The sequence below is a fragment of the Bubalus bubalis genome, chromosome 7 (genome assembly GCF_019923935.1).
Source record: "Bubalus bubalis isolate 160015118507 breed Murrah chromosome 7, NDDB_SH_1, whole genome shotgun sequence".
NCBI classification, from domain to species: Eukaryota; Metazoa; Chordata; class Mammalia; order Artiodactyla; family Bovidae; genus Bubalus; species Bubalus bubalis.
In genome coordinates this window covers 94,403,803-94,420,504 of record NC_059163.1, presented here as the reverse complement: position 1 = coordinate 94,420,504, position 16,702 = coordinate 94,403,803, and the positions used below count along the sequence as shown (strand labels likewise).

General features: G+C 39.8%; 1 protein-coding gene across 6 annotated transcripts in view; it reads left to right on the top strand.

Moving 5' to 3' along the window:
• NPNT (nephronectin) overlaps positions 1–13,399 on the top strand; it is an 80,757-nt gene extending 67,358 nt beyond the window's left edge. For 5 of the 6 annotated variants that reach the window (XM_006077184.4, XM_025290336.3, XM_006077183.4 and 2 more), the window contains 5 exons: positions 1,470–1,556; positions 2,133–2,231; positions 8,981–9,237; positions 10,622–10,712; positions 12,096–13,399. In XM_006077184.4, the coding sequence (XP_006077246.2) occupies positions 1,470–1,556; positions 2,133–2,231; positions 8,981–9,237; positions 10,622–10,712; positions 12,096–12,340 (779 nt within the window). In that variant the 3' untranslated portion in view covers positions 12,341–13,399. The remainder of the gene's footprint in view (positions 1–1,469; positions 1,557–2,132; positions 2,232–8,980; positions 9,238–10,621; positions 10,713–12,095) is intronic. The other variant, XM_006077187.4, reaches the window with a different exon arrangement.
• The last annotated feature ends 3,303 nt before the right edge of the window (positions 13,400–16,702 follow it).

The following is a 16,702-nucleotide window of genomic DNA, read 5'->3' as shown; positions in this document are numbered from 1 at the left end:
TGGAACATTATTGAAAAAGAACCCTTTTGACTGATGTCTGTTCCATGGTGTTCTACATCTTTCCTCCCTGCCTTATAAAAATAGAGCTAATTAATTTAAGTTCTGGCAAAGAAAAGGGAGGATTCCCTGGTCTTGGGCCAAGAATCCCCTCCACTACCACCAGCATTCTCTCACACTCTCCACTCCCAGCCCAGCTACTCTCCCTGACATCATCTGGTGCTTTTCCATGCTAGTTTTCATTAGAATTTGGAGTTGTAGTGTCCTAAATTCTACATTTAAAATTTGCTTCTCCCATTAGAATGCAGGCTCCGAGGGGGCCAGGTCCTTCTTGCTCTTGTGAGTCTGTCTCCTCGGGACCTCCCCCAGGGCTTGGCATATGTGTGGCAGTTAGATGTACATTGAAGAAGTAAATAAATGGATATGAATCCATTTTTAAAGTGTACATGGGCTTCTGACAAGATCTTCCCATTCACTCAGTAAACATTTACTGAATGCCTGTCACTTGGTGCGGCCCTGGAAATGCCACATGAATAAGACGCGATTGATGCCCTCCAGGACTTCAGAAGCCAGCAGAGGAAGAGACGCACATGTGTGTAAATGACTGCAGTTCTTTAGGAAAGAGTGGAATAGCAGCATGTAAATATGAGTCGTCTGAGTACAGTGGGGAAGAGTTGAATTCACTCAGAACATTAGAGTTTTCACCCGGCCAGTGGTATTTATGCTGAGCTTTGAACAGAGATCTTGCCTGGAGAATCCCATGGACAGAGGAGCCAGGCAAGCTACAGTCCATGGGATCGCAAAGAGTCAGACATGCCTGAGCGACTAAAAAAATATTTTTTTGGTAACAGAGAGGGGAGGTTAGACTGGTTAATTAGCAGGAAGAAGAGCATCCCGGGCTGGGCAAGGGGTCAGAGAGGTGAACAGGACAGCATGTTCGGGCAGTACTGTGTGATTTAGGGGGTGGATTGTGAACGCTGTGCTAAGGGGTTTGGATTTGATCTAAAAGGAGCCAGGGAACCTGCTTAAGCCCTGAAGCCTATCGCAGATGCGGAGTTCACTGGAGACGAGTTCATGCTTTGGTTAGAAAGTTAAACCATTCACTGCAATTACAGGCCCTCTCCCCCCATTAAAACAGCCTTCGAGTCCATAATGTATCTTTCATAGACAAATTTTAGAATGTCATAGAGATATTTTGCTAGAAATTGGTAGCTGTTTTAAAATGTATTTTCCAGATACTTTTTAATGTATGTTGAATTTTAGAAGCTTTTGAAACCCATTTATAAAATTGTACCCAGAAAAATGTTATAAGATCTCTCCAGAACAAACTTCATGAATCCTCATGTGAACTGTGATGAAATATTTTGGAGTTTCCAGATGCGTGTAATACCTACGTCTTTCCCCCATTGTTAAAGGTAATGCCTCTTTGTCAGTGCCTCATTGAAACTGAGCAAAATGCATCTCTCTTGCAGTTCCACGGCAGCCTTCAAATGACTTGTTTGAAATATTTGAAATTGAAAGAGGAGTCAGTGCAGATGATGAAGCAAAGGATGATCCAGGTAGATCCCTGTATTCTTAGTACTGTCATAATGACACTATTCCCCTCTATTTCATTAGAATAACATTTTTTAGTTGGAGGATAATTGCTTTACAATGTTGTATTAGTTTCTGCTTTACAACAACATGAATCAGCTTTAAGTAAAGCAGCTTTTAAATTGTAGATTGTTTGGTTACATCTGAGAAAATGGTACATTTTTTTTTTTTTTTTTTACCACTTGGTTTCCCCTGTAGTTAGATCCGTTGAGCAAAAGAGTGAATCGTCATTATCTTCTTTTAAAAACTACTGAAGCAGCGTTAAGCTGAGGAGGAAGTCATGTTTTATAAGTGATGATGTAACAAGGTCATAATTTGGCAGCAGTGGCGTGCTCTATTTTTGCAGCTGAGCACTGATGCACCATTGTGCTGAGAAGGGATTCATGTGATTTCCTTTTGATCTCATGGACAGACCTTCTGGTGGGATATTTAAATGTGGACAGGAGAGAACACTTGGACAGATACTCCTAGTTCTCAAGACTTTTGCTGTTGTTAGCCCTTGGGTTTGTGGTCTACTCATCTTCCTGGTGATTTCCTTGCAGGTGTTCTGATACACAGTTGTAATTTTGACCATGGGCTTTGTGGATGGATCCGGGAAAAAGACAGTGACGTGCACTGGGAACCAGTGAGGGATCCAGCAGGTAAAACCATTCGTCTAACTCTAGTACACATTTCAGCTGGATCCTATCTGAGGACCCAGTTCCGCTACTCAAGGATACTGCGCCACAGCTCTCTGTTTACTCAGTAGAAAAGAAAGTGTGTCCAGCATTCATCTTCCATTTTTTTAGGTGAACTGAATTTGTTAGCTAGCAATTAGAATTATAAGTAGACAAGTAATTTATTAAAAGGCCAGCTAATTTCTCTCAAAACAGCTTCATGTAAATATAAAACATGTAGACTCATTCTAAAATATAAAGTTATGTGTAGTGCCCCCTGCCCAAGTATAAAAATAATATGGTAAATATGGTACAGCAGCCATCATATAGTCCTTGGTTGTTTTCTTGATTATGTCTTTCTTTAAGAAATAGTAGAAGGAAACAGTGGAAATTTCTGTGAAGTTGTGGATCTCTCTCACAATCTAATTTTCAGTCTAATTTGGATGTTGGACAAATTCGTTATAAATTACCACCACTTTTTCCACAAGTGAATGTTATTGGAAAGGTAGATGTAAATATAGACACTCGGAAAATTAAGACTTTTAAATTACACATGTCCTACGAATCTTAAAGTTTCAGAAATTACAACATGTTTTGTCATCTTGCTTCAGGAAACAAAGCTACATATTATTGTTGGTTTTCCCCTCCTCCCTTTAGTAGTTAATCTTTCATAGGTGAGTCAAACTTAATGGAAGGGTGAGAAGTTTGGGTTCTTTTTTTTCCTTTTTACACTCCCGATTCTAGACTCGGGAATGAAAGATGCAAATCATGAAAAAAAGAAAAAAAAAGTTACTTGCTTTAAAAGCCTAGTTCCTCAATACTATCCCAGCTATAGAGATAGAGCACAGAACATGTAAAGGTTAGCTTGAGGATATGCTCTATTAAAACCAGCTCTTCTTAGTGGTCAGTATGCACCAAATCAGCCAGAGACCTTGTTAAAATGTAGGTTTTCATGCATTTCTCATACTTCCTGGGGATACTTTTCAGGTTCATCCCTCATGTACATTTTGAGTAGCAAGTTATTAAAGGTTGGGGGCCAAAATATATTCATTACATCCCCTAAGACTGAAATGTTAGAGATATTTAAAAAATGAAATTTGAGGTAAGCTTTTAAAAAATTCCCTGGTGGTTCAGATGGTAAAGAATCTGCCTGCAATGTTAGACACCCGGATTCAGTCCCTGGATTGGGAAGATTGCCTGGAGAGGGGAATGGCAACCCACTTCAGTATTCCTGCCTGGGGAATTCCATGGACAGAGGCGCCTAGCGGGCTATAATCCATGGGGTCACAAAGAGTCAGACACGACTGAATGACTAACAGTTTCACTTAAAAAATAAGTACCCAATAAATTCAGAGGGGTTTTTAGATTTAACTATAAAATAATTTTTAATCTCACATACACACATACCAGTACAATCTCTCTCATTCTCACTTAAGGTTAGCTCTGAGACAGATGACATTATTATTGATGTCATAGATAACTGTGAATAAGGGAGAAATCAACATTTATTTGATATCTACTATAGTCCTGACTCATTCATCATCTCAGTTTTATTTAATCCTCTTATCTACCCTGTGGAAGTAATGTTTTTATTTCACAAAGGCCCAGGGGTTACATCAGTTTCCTAAGGCTACAGAGCTACAGAACAGACTTCCCATCCAGGCCTCTCTATCCTGCCTATGCAGCCACCTCAGCAGTTCAGTGCCCACAGCCCCTGCAGCATTCCTGAGGCTTGCCCCATCCAGCCTGGCCTCCCTGTCCTGGGATTGTGTACATGATCTGATTAGCCGGTCTCAGGCCTGGAGATTTGAGTGACCACTGACCCGGAGTAGTGTGCTACAGAAGGAAGGATCTTTAGCAACCTGATGTGATAAAATGGTGAATAATGCTCATGATCATAATGAATAACTGTTCTAAGTAAGGTACACTGGGGAGAGTAATTCACACTCATCTCAGAATTCATTGCACTTGTCTGTAAACAGCCCGTGTGAAATACTTGACTTTTTAGAATTTAAATACTGTCTTTTAGAACCAATTTAGTACTTTTCAATAGTTTTTATTATTCATCACATATGTAAACGTTTAAATTTGCTGTGACCAACCCCCTCCCTCCCCAACCCCTGCGCCCCCGCCAAATCCACTTGCCCTCCAAGAGGAAAATGAAAAGAGGATTGGCAGTTAGAATGGTAGACAGAAAAAGGTCTGAAACAGTCCTTTGGCTGTGATAATACAGAACAAGTGGAAAGGAATGGTGGCTGCCTGGGTAATTAGACAGCTCCTGCTCATTGGCTCTGGCCCCTTTTCTGGGGTTGCTCCAGGTTTCTGCCAACAGCTTGGATGAACTGGATGTTGAAGGTGTACTAACCAATCTGTGGATAACTTAAAGCCACGGGAGAAAGCAACTGTGTGTGCCGACACAAGCAGCCTCCAAAGATTAGACCAGTGGGCCACACTTAAGAGGTGGCATCTCCTGGGGATGAATACATAGTGTAGCTCTTGAACCACACACACAACTGTGGGAGTGCAAGGATGTGACTTAGCAGTAAGTGTGAAAGACTTAGAGTTTTAATGGATAAAATCAATGTGAGTGAACCCTGTGTCACTGCTGCCAGAAAGTTGGGTCATTTCCATAGAAATAGGTATTTTTTTCTAGAATGCAAAATACACTTTGGTTCTTACCAGTCAGAGAAAAGAGGTAATTGTCGGTGACTCGGAAGAGTATGACCTTGATGGAAAGATATCGCAAAGCTTATAGAAAAACAGGTGAGAAACCCAGGAACCCAGAATGTTTAGTCTGGAGTAGAAATAATGGAACAGGGCAGCTTTTCAAATACATGACCGGCAACATCTATCTCAATTGTTCTGTGACCGCAAGGGGGTAAGAACTTGGATCAGTAGGTAAAAACTTACAGGGGGGCTGACTTGCTCACTGTCAGAACTTTCCCATAGTCAGAGCTGTCTAAAGAGAGATCAGGGGTCTGTCAGTGGAGACCTTGGACTGGGCGACACATGACAAGGTGTTGTTTTGAGAATTGGACAAGGGTTGGATTCGAGCCCTGGGAGCCTCTGAACCAGAATGGAACATCCCAGGTCATCCACAGAAATCAGAGAGCAGAGTTCTATCTTGGAAAATGGATGGGAAGACCAAAGATGACAGAGTTAGAAGAGGTGGTTAGAAGACCAAAGATGATACAGCTTATATGTCAGGGCATAATTGCAGGTGGGGTTTTTTTTTGTTTTTGTTTTTGTTTTTGTTTTTTTTTTAGCACATATTGGGAAATTCTGACCATATACAGATTCTAACACACTCAGATGATAAATACTACTGAAGCTTACTTTCTGAGCCTACTTTTCTTCTAGGAAGTCCAGGTGAGGTTGTGCGTATATTACATGCTTAAGGCCAGAAAAAGACTATAAGCAATTTAAATAATCACTTTTGTGTGATTATTCTAATTACCAAACTGTTTGCTTTTTGCTTCTTTTTATCTAGATTATACCATTTGTAAGGGAACATATGTTTGGATTTCTGCAGTTATGACTGATTTTTATGTTGTGTATTTCTTATGCAAGATCCAGATTTGCAAATATTCTTAGATACTAATATCTCTAAGACAAACCTTAATTAAACAAACTTACAATTTTGAGAAATAGCTGCAAAATAAGTGCATTTATTAGCTGCTTTCCTCGTGCTGATTAGATTTTGTTATCACATTCAGTCTTGAACTTAATTGTGACTTAGTGAAATTAATCCATCCTCTAGGGAGTGTGTGCTCCTGACAGATATGATGTTGTGCTATAGACTTGTCGCTGGGACCCTGAATACATGTCCTTCTCCTATAGTGTCAAGACTAAACTTGAGGCCCTTTTCCTGGAACCCTAATCTCTAGGGATCAAGAGTTAAGGGCAACTGACTCAGCCTGCTACTGAGAGCTACAGGGAATTCATTTAAATATAAAATTATATGCTAGCATGTATGTACAAGTATGTCCACTGTAGCATTAAGAAACATTATTTTGAATTACATGAAAACAGGAAAATAAAATCTCCCTCCTAACCCTGGCTGCCAGATGCAGCCAGTTTCTTGGTTACCTTTCCAGAGTGAGATTTTTCCACACAACAGCCCCCTCTTCAGTACCTTGCTTCTTCCACTTAACAGTGTTATCTTAAGAGTTAACATGAGTGTGGACTTTGAAGCCAGGAAGCCTGGGCTGTAACCTGGCACCACCACTTACTAGCTTTGATCTTGAGCAAGTTAAGTTATTTCAGTAGTGTCTGCTAAACATATGTAAAGCATTTAAGGCAGTCCCTGGCCCAGAGTTACCATTAAAATAGTATTAGCTGTTGCTGCTGAGGATTGTTCTGTATCAGCACATACAGGGCACCCTCACTCTTGTTAATGGTGGTTACTCCATTACTCCTTAAACGTATTTAAGCAGCCATCCACTGAGGGACGTTTCAGTTGTTTCCAGCCTTTGGATAGTTCAGACAATGCTGTAGTAAGTAACCTTGTGCAGATATCATTTCCTATCTGTTTGAAATTAAAATTTTATCACTTGTATATCTGGCATCTATTATCGACCAAAACCAACTTTAGATACTGTGATGCTTTAAAATGAATCCATGAAAATAAATGTAATTTTATATTTAAACCAGTATTTTGTAATCAGAAGTGAAAATATTTAATAGGGTAGTTTGGAATGCTCAATCAACTTTTCCCTTCACTACCATTTCTAAGTTTGTAATAGCTCCATTTATTAAAAAGGGAAAAAATTATTTGTGGTTAAAAAACAAAACAAAATAAACTCCTAGTGGCTACAGAGTAGCCCTATAGGGGGAGAGCAATTGTAACCTCATTTATAGATTTTTAAGTATCTATATAAAAGGATTATTTGACTCTTCATAGGATTCCTTGGTTTTTGTTAGCTTGTCTTGTTTGTAGGCAGTATCTGGTATGGTGATAGTATCCATTCCACAGGGACTTAAGATAATTCTTGTTTTCTTAAATATTACAGATTAACTGTAATAACCTTATATCTTTGTCTTGACCAAAATACCTGTGATGATTCAAAAAGCTGACTAACAGGGAGACATTCTAAATCCATCTAAATATTTTGGCTCAAAATATTGTTTGGATTCATTTGGGGAAGGGAGAGGAGGAAGGAGTACAAAAAATTGTGTTTGTTTTTGGTGACTCAAGTACATGACTCAGGGACTTATTTCTCTGTTGTTTTTTGCTGTATTCTTGGAACATCATTAATTCAACAAATGGCATTAAACACCTACCATGTATTAGGAATGCAATGGGGTTTAGGGGAGAAGTTGGTTACAACAAAGAGTTCACAGTTTCCTGGAGGAGGGAAATGTGGAGATAGGTGATTCCCATGCTGAACAGGTATTCAGGCAGTTTTGAACTCAAACTGTTACTCAGCTACACAGTGGCTGGATGACACCTTGGGTGACATCACCTCCCAAAACCTCAGGCTTTTCTACAGATGCAGAAGCTAAGAGGTATTCACCTCAAGGCTTGTTAGCAGGCTGAGTGAGATGCTCCCCGTGGAGCACTTGCACAGGTACACACAGGTCACCTCTTTGGGTCTTTAAAGGCCAGAGGGGACTTGGTAGAGGAGAAGTCACTTGCAGAATAACATCCCAAACCTTGTCATGTCTTGTACAGTTTGTGTTAAGAAATCATCTCCAATGAAATGTAAGTGGTGTTTCTACCAAAACAGATACACATGTTCAGCATTGCAACCACATTCTTCCTATGGACAAGTCAGTGTCGAGACATCAGTGTGTTTTTCAGTTGGTTGCAATAAAACAGCCTGAGGGGAATGTCATTTGTACACGGACTGAGTTTCAAAATATGACTTGCAGCTTTCCCTATCCTGAGAAGCAGCACCCCCTCCCACATCACTGCTGCTCAAATCTTTCCCCCTTAATTGCAGTTCCTCTAACAATAGGGGGAAGCAAAAGCTGTAGCCCTGAAGATCCAAGATCATCAAAGTGACCTTTCTAAAGGGAAAGATTTTATTAACATTTTGTATTCATGTATACGTAATAGAAATTGTATATATTAATTGCATTATTATGGATTTGTTTTCATATAAACATGTTTTAAACTGTTTGCCTCCAAGTAATACTGATGCTCTGGGAAGAGTGGCAGGTTCCCAGAACACTTCTGCGTCTTCTTGAGGTCAGGTATGAGAACCACAGTGAGCTCATTTGTAAATGATCCTTCTCCCTTGAGATATTTTTTTTTTTTTAAGTGGGGAGAAGCAAGAATAATCAGATCTAGTGTCCCTTTAAATCACCATCGGCTCTACTGCCGGGAAGTAGAAAATCCACCTAGAAAATTCTCCCTGGCAACTTAAGTCAACCACCACACCAGCCGGGCAGTAGATGTGTGCGGATCAAGAGGTGGTGAGTGTGTATTTGCTGTGTGTGTCTGATCATATTCAACTGGAAATATTTATAGCATTAAGATTACTATTGCAGGCATTCTTGGCATAATCTGTGCCCCTCATGAGCAAAGGTTCTCTGTTAATAGAAAACCACAGAATTTAAGACAGTCATAGAGATAAGTCCTGTCTTCCTCCTTCAAAAGTCTGCAATTCTTTACAAATGACTGGCACAGCCTGAGGCTTACCAGGACAGAAGTGAAGTGCCAGTCCCCGCCCTGGTGCCAGCAGACACCTGAGCGCATGCGCACACACGGCCCTGCTCTTCCCCTGCAGGTGGACAGTATCTGACAGTCTCAGCAGCCAAAGGCCCGCTGGGAAGGGCCGCCCGCCTGCTGCTCCCTCTCGGCCACCTCCTGCATGCAGGGGACCTGTGCCTGTCATTCAGGCACAAGGTGACGGGGCTGCACTCCGGCACGCTCCAGGTGTTTGTGAGAAAACACGGTGCCCACGGAGCAGCCCTGTGGGGAAGAAATGGTGGCCATGGCTGGAGGCAAACGCACATCACCCTGCGAGGGGCCGACATCAAGAGCGTAAGTAGACCCGCCAGGGACGCAGAACCGGGGAGGTTTTCCTTTCAGAGGAGAACTCGGGGGTCTGCAGTGGAAGCCTCCTCCTCTCTTCCTGAATTCAGGCAGGAGGCTGTTGCATTTTCCGGGCGCGGTGACCCTGCCTCTTGCTTCTTTCTTTAACCCCGTGCTCCTTCATACATGTTCTTCACGGCCACCTCTGATCACCACCTCTCCCCTGACCCTGGTGAACAGCCCCTACTTTTAATGAAAAAAAAAAAAAAAAATTTAGGAGTTGCAAAAGTTAAAAAAAGTTAACAAAAACTTCAAAGGTGGGGGTTGTGGTGGGCTTAACCTGCTTTTCCTTTTACTCAAACTCCTTATACTTCAAACTATGAGCACCATGAGCTACCCTAAAGTGGGTTATTTTTTAAATGTTTCTTTAAAGTCTTTTTTTCCCCTTCTTTGGCTCAGAGATCATAGTTAAGCAGCCTTGGGTGGGAACCAGAACAATATGTTTGGAAAGTATTATTCTATTCAGGACAGGATGTGGGGAAAGCTTCGATTGAATATATAAATTTTATCTGAAGTAATCAAGTTATAGGTGGCAATAAAAGATCTCTAACACCCCACTGAAATAGTGAATGTATTTGGGAAACGTGTCATCTTTATGGCGATACTTATAAAAATTATTAGGGGATTCTGCATCTATACCTAGAGGTATAGTTTCTAGAAACTGCTTTAAAAAGAAAGGATGGAGTCCATGAAGACAGCTTTTATCAGAGAATTGGATTTTGTTTGACTATTTTTCTGAAATTTTCTCTCAATATTTACATTGTTTGGAGATAAAAAACAGTAAGTTGTTTCACACCCTAACATAGGTTTCTGTTTTAAAAGGAGCAAGGATGCTCTACAGAAGATAAAATGCAGGAAAGACTTTGGTCTTGACATAAGTGACCAAGGCTGTGATTGCATTAGGGTGTTTGGTTCTGCTCCATTTTAAGCAACAAAACTTGGAAAACATCTAAGATAGGCTGCATGATTGTGATCTTTCAGATCTTTGGCTCCTAATTTCTACACCATTATATTCCATCCCACTCTTTTCTTCTGACCTTGGTAATCTTTGACAAAGTCTCCACTTCATAATCATTCCTAAATGTAACTATTGTTTAGAATAACTTTTCAAAGAGGAACTGATTCTGGGTAAGGTGATCTGGTGAACAGTCGACTGATGACTTAAATTCCTACCAAAAGGCAAGCATCAGTGACACTGGCAACTCGGTTCTAGTCTTTCCTTCTGTTAAGCTTACTGTTTAGTTTTGGGGAAAGGTTGCCTTTATTTTGGTAAATGAGCAGACGTTGGACAGGAGCAGAGGAGGCTTGACCCGTGTGTGCGTTCTCTCTCTAGGTCATCTTCAAAGGTGAAAAAAGGCATGGTCACACTGGGGAGATTGGATTGGATGATGTGAGCTTGAAAAAAGGCCACTGCTCTGAAGAACGTGAGCAACTCCAGAACTAGCAATGAACCCCCATGTTGCTCCCTCCTCTTTTTCCAGCCTTCACCTCCTGTCCTCTCCTCCCTCTTATCAGGCCTAGGAAAAGAGTGGGTCAGGAAAGTCTGGTTGGTGACCCACATCCCGCTGGCCTGCTTTTGTTGTGCAATCCCAACGAACAGTGACACCCTCCTTGAAATACAGGAGGGCATCTGTAGATGTGTCCAAAGTCATTTTTGGGTGTTAACCTTTCATGCTGAGTCTCTTAAGAAGGCCTTCGGCGTGTGTGACCTATACCATCCTTCATCCTGGTTGCAAGGTGTTTCTTGTAGCAAATTATGGGAGAAAGTTTCAGAAGAAATCTGTGCAAATGGCCATTCTGTTATCTGTTCAGTGTTGTACCACGAGTAGTATTGACTTCCCCTAAGATGTGTTGTACAGTGTGCTTGTGAAATTTGGTTTCTGCTCTCCACTCGGTATGGATAGTTCCTGAACTCTTTCACTGCCATTCTCTTTGTAAAAGAAGGGTGTATAACATATCAAGATGCATTTATTCTTGTTAACTGTATTTTTCTTCTGAAGACAATTATGTAAAGTGGGCACATAATCCCTCGTTAGTAGTATTGTGTTTTGTGTAAATGTGTTATTGGTAATACGTAGTTACGTGTTCCTAATCGTTACAGACTCTAGTTGCAAGGGAAAGGCAGCTTGTGATCTCTGGAGTTAAAAAATACACGGTGGAATGGCATCCAGTTCCAGGACCTTATATTGGCAGCAAGAGAAAATTGGAAGAGGTGTCAGGTTGTGGTCATAGGGGGTGAATTTAATGGCATCGAGTTTGATCACTACAAAGGACAGTAGACCATTCAGTAATAGACAGGAAACTGAGGTTAACATATAAAACCCTCACTGTTTCAGGTTACACTTGAAAACCAACAGCTTTTACCGTAACAACATGGCTCTTTCTGGTCATCTGTAAGAAGCTTTATGAAAGTTCGGGTTGTTTTGAAGAAAAGGTTCTGTTTGTGGAAGCAGGGTGTTTGGAAGCATGGGGGAAGCTCCATTGAATAGATTTTCATACTAATTTTTAAACCGGTATAAATTTAGGCAGATCTAGATCATGACCTATGTGCTGTTGTGTCAGGAAAGGATAGGAGGCAAATCTCATGTTTTGAGGCGCTGGATGTGCTGGAATGGGTTTCAAACTCACACTAGGGCAACAGGACAAGATTGGAATTCTAAGATCAATGAGCCCCCGACTACATTTCCTCCCTGCAAAGTTTACTTGTAGGTTTAAAAATATACATACCGAACTTTTAAAAGGCAACTTATTCCTGAGGCTTTCGTTTCTGATTAAGTAATCAAAATATTTTCTGCTGTTTTTGCCAGGAATCACAAAGATGATTAAAGGGTTGGAAAAAAAGATCTGTGATGAAAAGTTAAAGGAACTGGGATTATTCAGCATGGAGAAGAGAAGACTGAGGGGCAAACCATTGCTGGTTTTCAAGTATATAAAGGGTTGGTACAGAGAGGATGGTGACCAGCTGTTCTCCACATGCACTAAGAATAGAACAAGAGGAAACAGGCTTAGACTGGAGTGTGAGGGAGTGTTTCCTGGCAGGGACAATTGTTAAATTAGAATCTTTTGTTTTTAAAAAAAGTGTGAATTTTTTTGAGACTTTACAAAAATTTGATAACATTCTTTTCTATTAATTTAAGATGGTTAAAAGTGTTCTTACCTCAAGGTAGAGTAATAGATTACAGAATCTCTCCAAAGATACCTTGATTGTATTACTATGTAATGAAAACTTCCAGGCCTAAGTAACATGGACTTAAGCTAAGGTCTAACTGAGGTATTTCCCTCTTGGCCTCTGAATAGAGAGGAATCAAAAGGGGGAAAGCCACAGTACTGAGCTCATGAAAAGGTCTCTCTGTTTATGGCAAGCCTAGAACTGTTACAAAAACAAACCCCCCCAAAAAATAGGAAAAAATGTAAAATCTATTTATTCCCAAAGAGTATAATGGGCAGATATTTTAGTATCTCAGTGACAGCCTAATGTGGTGGTGTGTATTTTTTTTCTTAGTAAAGTTATAACCCTTTCACTTGCTTAATGGATGATATTTCAAATTTTTAAAGAGACTATAGCTAAGAACATAGCTTGAGAGAGATTTTTATCTGGTGCAATCTCCCTGCAGTGTGTGTGACAACTCAACCTGGCTACTGAAAAAGAGTGTCATGCCCAACACCACTGCCAGGACCTTTCCTTCACCTAATAGCAGAAGTTTCTCTCATCAATTGGAATCTCCAAGCCCCACAAAATGGTATTGTTTTTGGAACAATAGGACTGTAGAATCTTTCATCATTTAACTTGGTGGAGGCAGGGCTAGAGGGGGAATATAAATCAGTAAGCCTTTGAGTTAGGGGCCAGGAAATACAGCTTTAGATCCATTTTTAATGATTCATTTCCTTTTTGGTCATATAACTGCACAACGGGAGATGAAAGGGGAAAATAGAAAATTTCACTTTTTAGGTGCCAATAATACATTGCACTACACTGATCGAAGAAGTTATCCAAAGTACTGTATAACATCTTGTTTATTATTTAATGTTTTCTAAAAGTGAAAAATGTTAGTGGTTTTCCAAACGGCCAAATAAAAATAATTGTTTGTAAATAAAAACACTGTTAATAATACCAATCGTCTCTTTGAGTTTCTTTTTTTTAACTGGAAGAATTATCAAGGTAATTTGAGTTTTCACAGAAGCCATCTATAGTAGAACCACTTTAATACCAGGAATATTGGGAACAAAGATGATAAATAAAATATTGCCATTATCAGTAAACAGAGGATGTCACAGTCATCGGCGATTGCAGCCCTCCAACCTGAGCTGGTGAGCCCTGAGAAACAAACAGAGCTGAGAAAGGAAAGAATACCTACCATCTAGCAGCCATTAGCCTGCAGCCACTCCCTATGGTGAGCCCTGAGGAAACTCAGGATGTGAAAACACAGGATACTAGCCCCAGGGAAGTGAAGTGAAGTGGAAAGTTTCTCAGTCGTGTCCGACTCTTTGCGATCACATGGACCATACAGTTCATGGACTTCTCCAGGCCAGAATACTGGAGTGGGTATCCTTTCCCTTCTCCAGGGGATCTTCCCAACCCAGGGATTGAAGCCCCAGGGAGCTGAGTTGCATATCAAAGAAATGATTTCACTGAGCCCGGACTCTTGCATCTTCCCATACAAAAAAAAGTGCAAAATTCCTTAACTTGAGATATCTAATTTTCTTTAATAACAATAATCTTGATGTTCAGACTACCTGCCCTTTAATGCAAGACTTCTATATAACCTGGCTCCTTCCCTTGCCTTCTTGGAGCAGTTCTCTCGGGATTACTTGAGATGCTGCCTCCCAGGCTTGAAGTCCTAAAAATTGCCACTGAATGGAATATAACTCAACTTTCAGGTTGTGAATAATTTTCTAGTTGAAAGATATTACCACATTATTATGCTTTCTGAGAAAGATCGGAAAATCACTATAACATGTCATACCTCAGCAAATTGCTTTAGTTATGTTTTCTCATGTCTCATTTACTTCTAAACATTTGTCTTAAATCTTTTTATATAAAGGAGTATAAAGATATAAATATATATATATATATGAATTATGAGCCTTTTTTAAAAAAACGTGTTGATTTGGTTAATTTGTGACATTTTACTCCTATTCTAATAATCTTTTCTGATAGACAAATCTAAAGATCAAAAATTAGTCCTACAGAATTATTATAGAGAATATGTTAATAGCTTCTTCCTTTCCAGTACTCAGAGAACCCTTAGTGGCTAGGAAGCTCAAATTTTGTATAAATATATACTTTAAGCAAAAGATAATAAAAAACTTCAGCTTCCTTATCTCAGTTTTTTCCTTATCTCAGAGATCCTTCCTAATCATTTCTAGGAGATCTGAGAAAACTGAAGTTTTCCAAATATTTTAGAAATAAAACCTCTTCCTAAAGTGTTTGAAGTTGGAAGAAGCAAATAAGTTATAAGATCTCAGAGTCTAGTTCATTGATTTATTTGACAGATTTTACAGCACTCACTATATGCCTGGCTCTGAGGTACAACCCCCTTTGTGGAGTTTCAATCTAGAGAGAAAGATGGACATTTATTAGAGTCATACAAATAAATGCAAAGTTGCTGTTGTAAATACTGGTATACCTTGAAGGCTCTGAAAATGTGATGGGTTCTAGGACCTTTGGCTCACTGCTTTTCAAGCTCTAATGTACATGTGTGTGGGAGGTGAAAGTGAAAGTCGCTCAGTCATGTCCACTCTTTGCAACCCCATGGACTATACAGTCCATGGAATTCTCCAGGCCAGAATACTAGAGTGGGTAACCTTCCCCTTCTCCAGGGGTCAAACCCAGGTCTCCCACATTGCAGGCAGATTCTTTACCAGCTGAGCTACCAGAGAAGCCCAATCTTGTTAAAAATTCAGCTTGATTTGGGAATCTGGAGTGGGGCTTGAGATTTTACATCTCTAACCAGCTCCCAGGTGATGCTCATGTTCCTGGTGTTGGAATCAAATTTGGATTACAAGCCCTTACTGATAATACACTGGGTGGGGGGGTGGGGTGGCTAGGGCCTTCATCTCTGTTAATATTCATTGTTGGATGGTATAAAGGACCATGATAGCAAGATGTATATTTACAAATATTCACTTAGTTCCAGTGTATTCTTTCCTTCAAGAAACTTTTGAGCCTCAACAAATAGAGAATATCAATTAAGTAGAGAAATATTGGGGCAGGAGGAGAAGGGGACGACAGAGGATGAGATAGCTGGATGGCATCACCAACTCGATGGACATGAGTTTGGGTAAACTGCAGGAGTTGGTGATGGACAGGGAGGCCTGGCATGCTGTGATTCATGGGGTCGCAAAGAGTAGGACATGACTGAGCGACTGAACTGAACTGAGATAAATATTATTTTAAAAACATGGATATCATAGCACAATCACTAAAATGAAAAAAATGATCAAAATACTCAACAGCAGAATTGAGCTGGTAGAATAAATAATCAGTCAATTTGAAGATTGGTCAGTTGAGATTTTCCAATTTGAGGAAAAGAAAGATAAAGCTTAAGTAAGGATAAACAACTAGACTTGAGATCAAAAGGATATAGAAATGTTGAAAAGTTCTATAAACCAACCAGCATGCATGCATGCATGCACTTCAATTGTGTCTGACTTCTGTGCAACACTATGGACTGTAGCCCTCCCACTTCCTCTGTCCGTGGAATTCTCCAGACAAGAATACTGGAGTGGGTTGCCATCCATTCCTTCAGGGGATCTTCCCAAACCAGGGATCGAATCCATCTCTCTTACTCTCCTTCACTGGCAGGTGGGTTCTTCACCACTAGCACCACCTGGGAAGCCCAAACCAGCCAGACCAAATATCTATAGAACACTCCACTAAACACAAGAATATATGTTTATTTCAAATGCATAGAGATGTCGACAGACATAAATTAGGCCATAAGACACTATCTTAAATCTAAAAGGCTTGAAATTATACAAAATAGGTCCTTCTACCACAGTGGATGAAATCAGAAATCAGTAACAAAGGAAAATATGAGAAATTCAAAATATGTGGAAACTAAGCAATATGCTTCTAAACAATGGCTAAAAGAAGAAATCACAAGGAAATTAAGAAATATTTTGAGATTAATGAAAATATTCCAAAATTTATGGGATAAATTAAACCCTTGTTTAGAGGGAAGTTTATATTCATAAATGCCTATATTAAAAAAGAACCTTGTAAAACTAGGAAGAACAAATTAAATAAATCACATTAAGCAAGAAGGAAAATAAAAATTAGAGCAGAAAAAAAACAATATAGAAAATCGATGAAACTAAAAGTTGGTTCTTTGAAAAGGTGAATTAAAATTTATGCACATTTAGATAGAATGAAAAAGAAAAAAAAAAAAGACTTAAATGAACAGAATCAGGA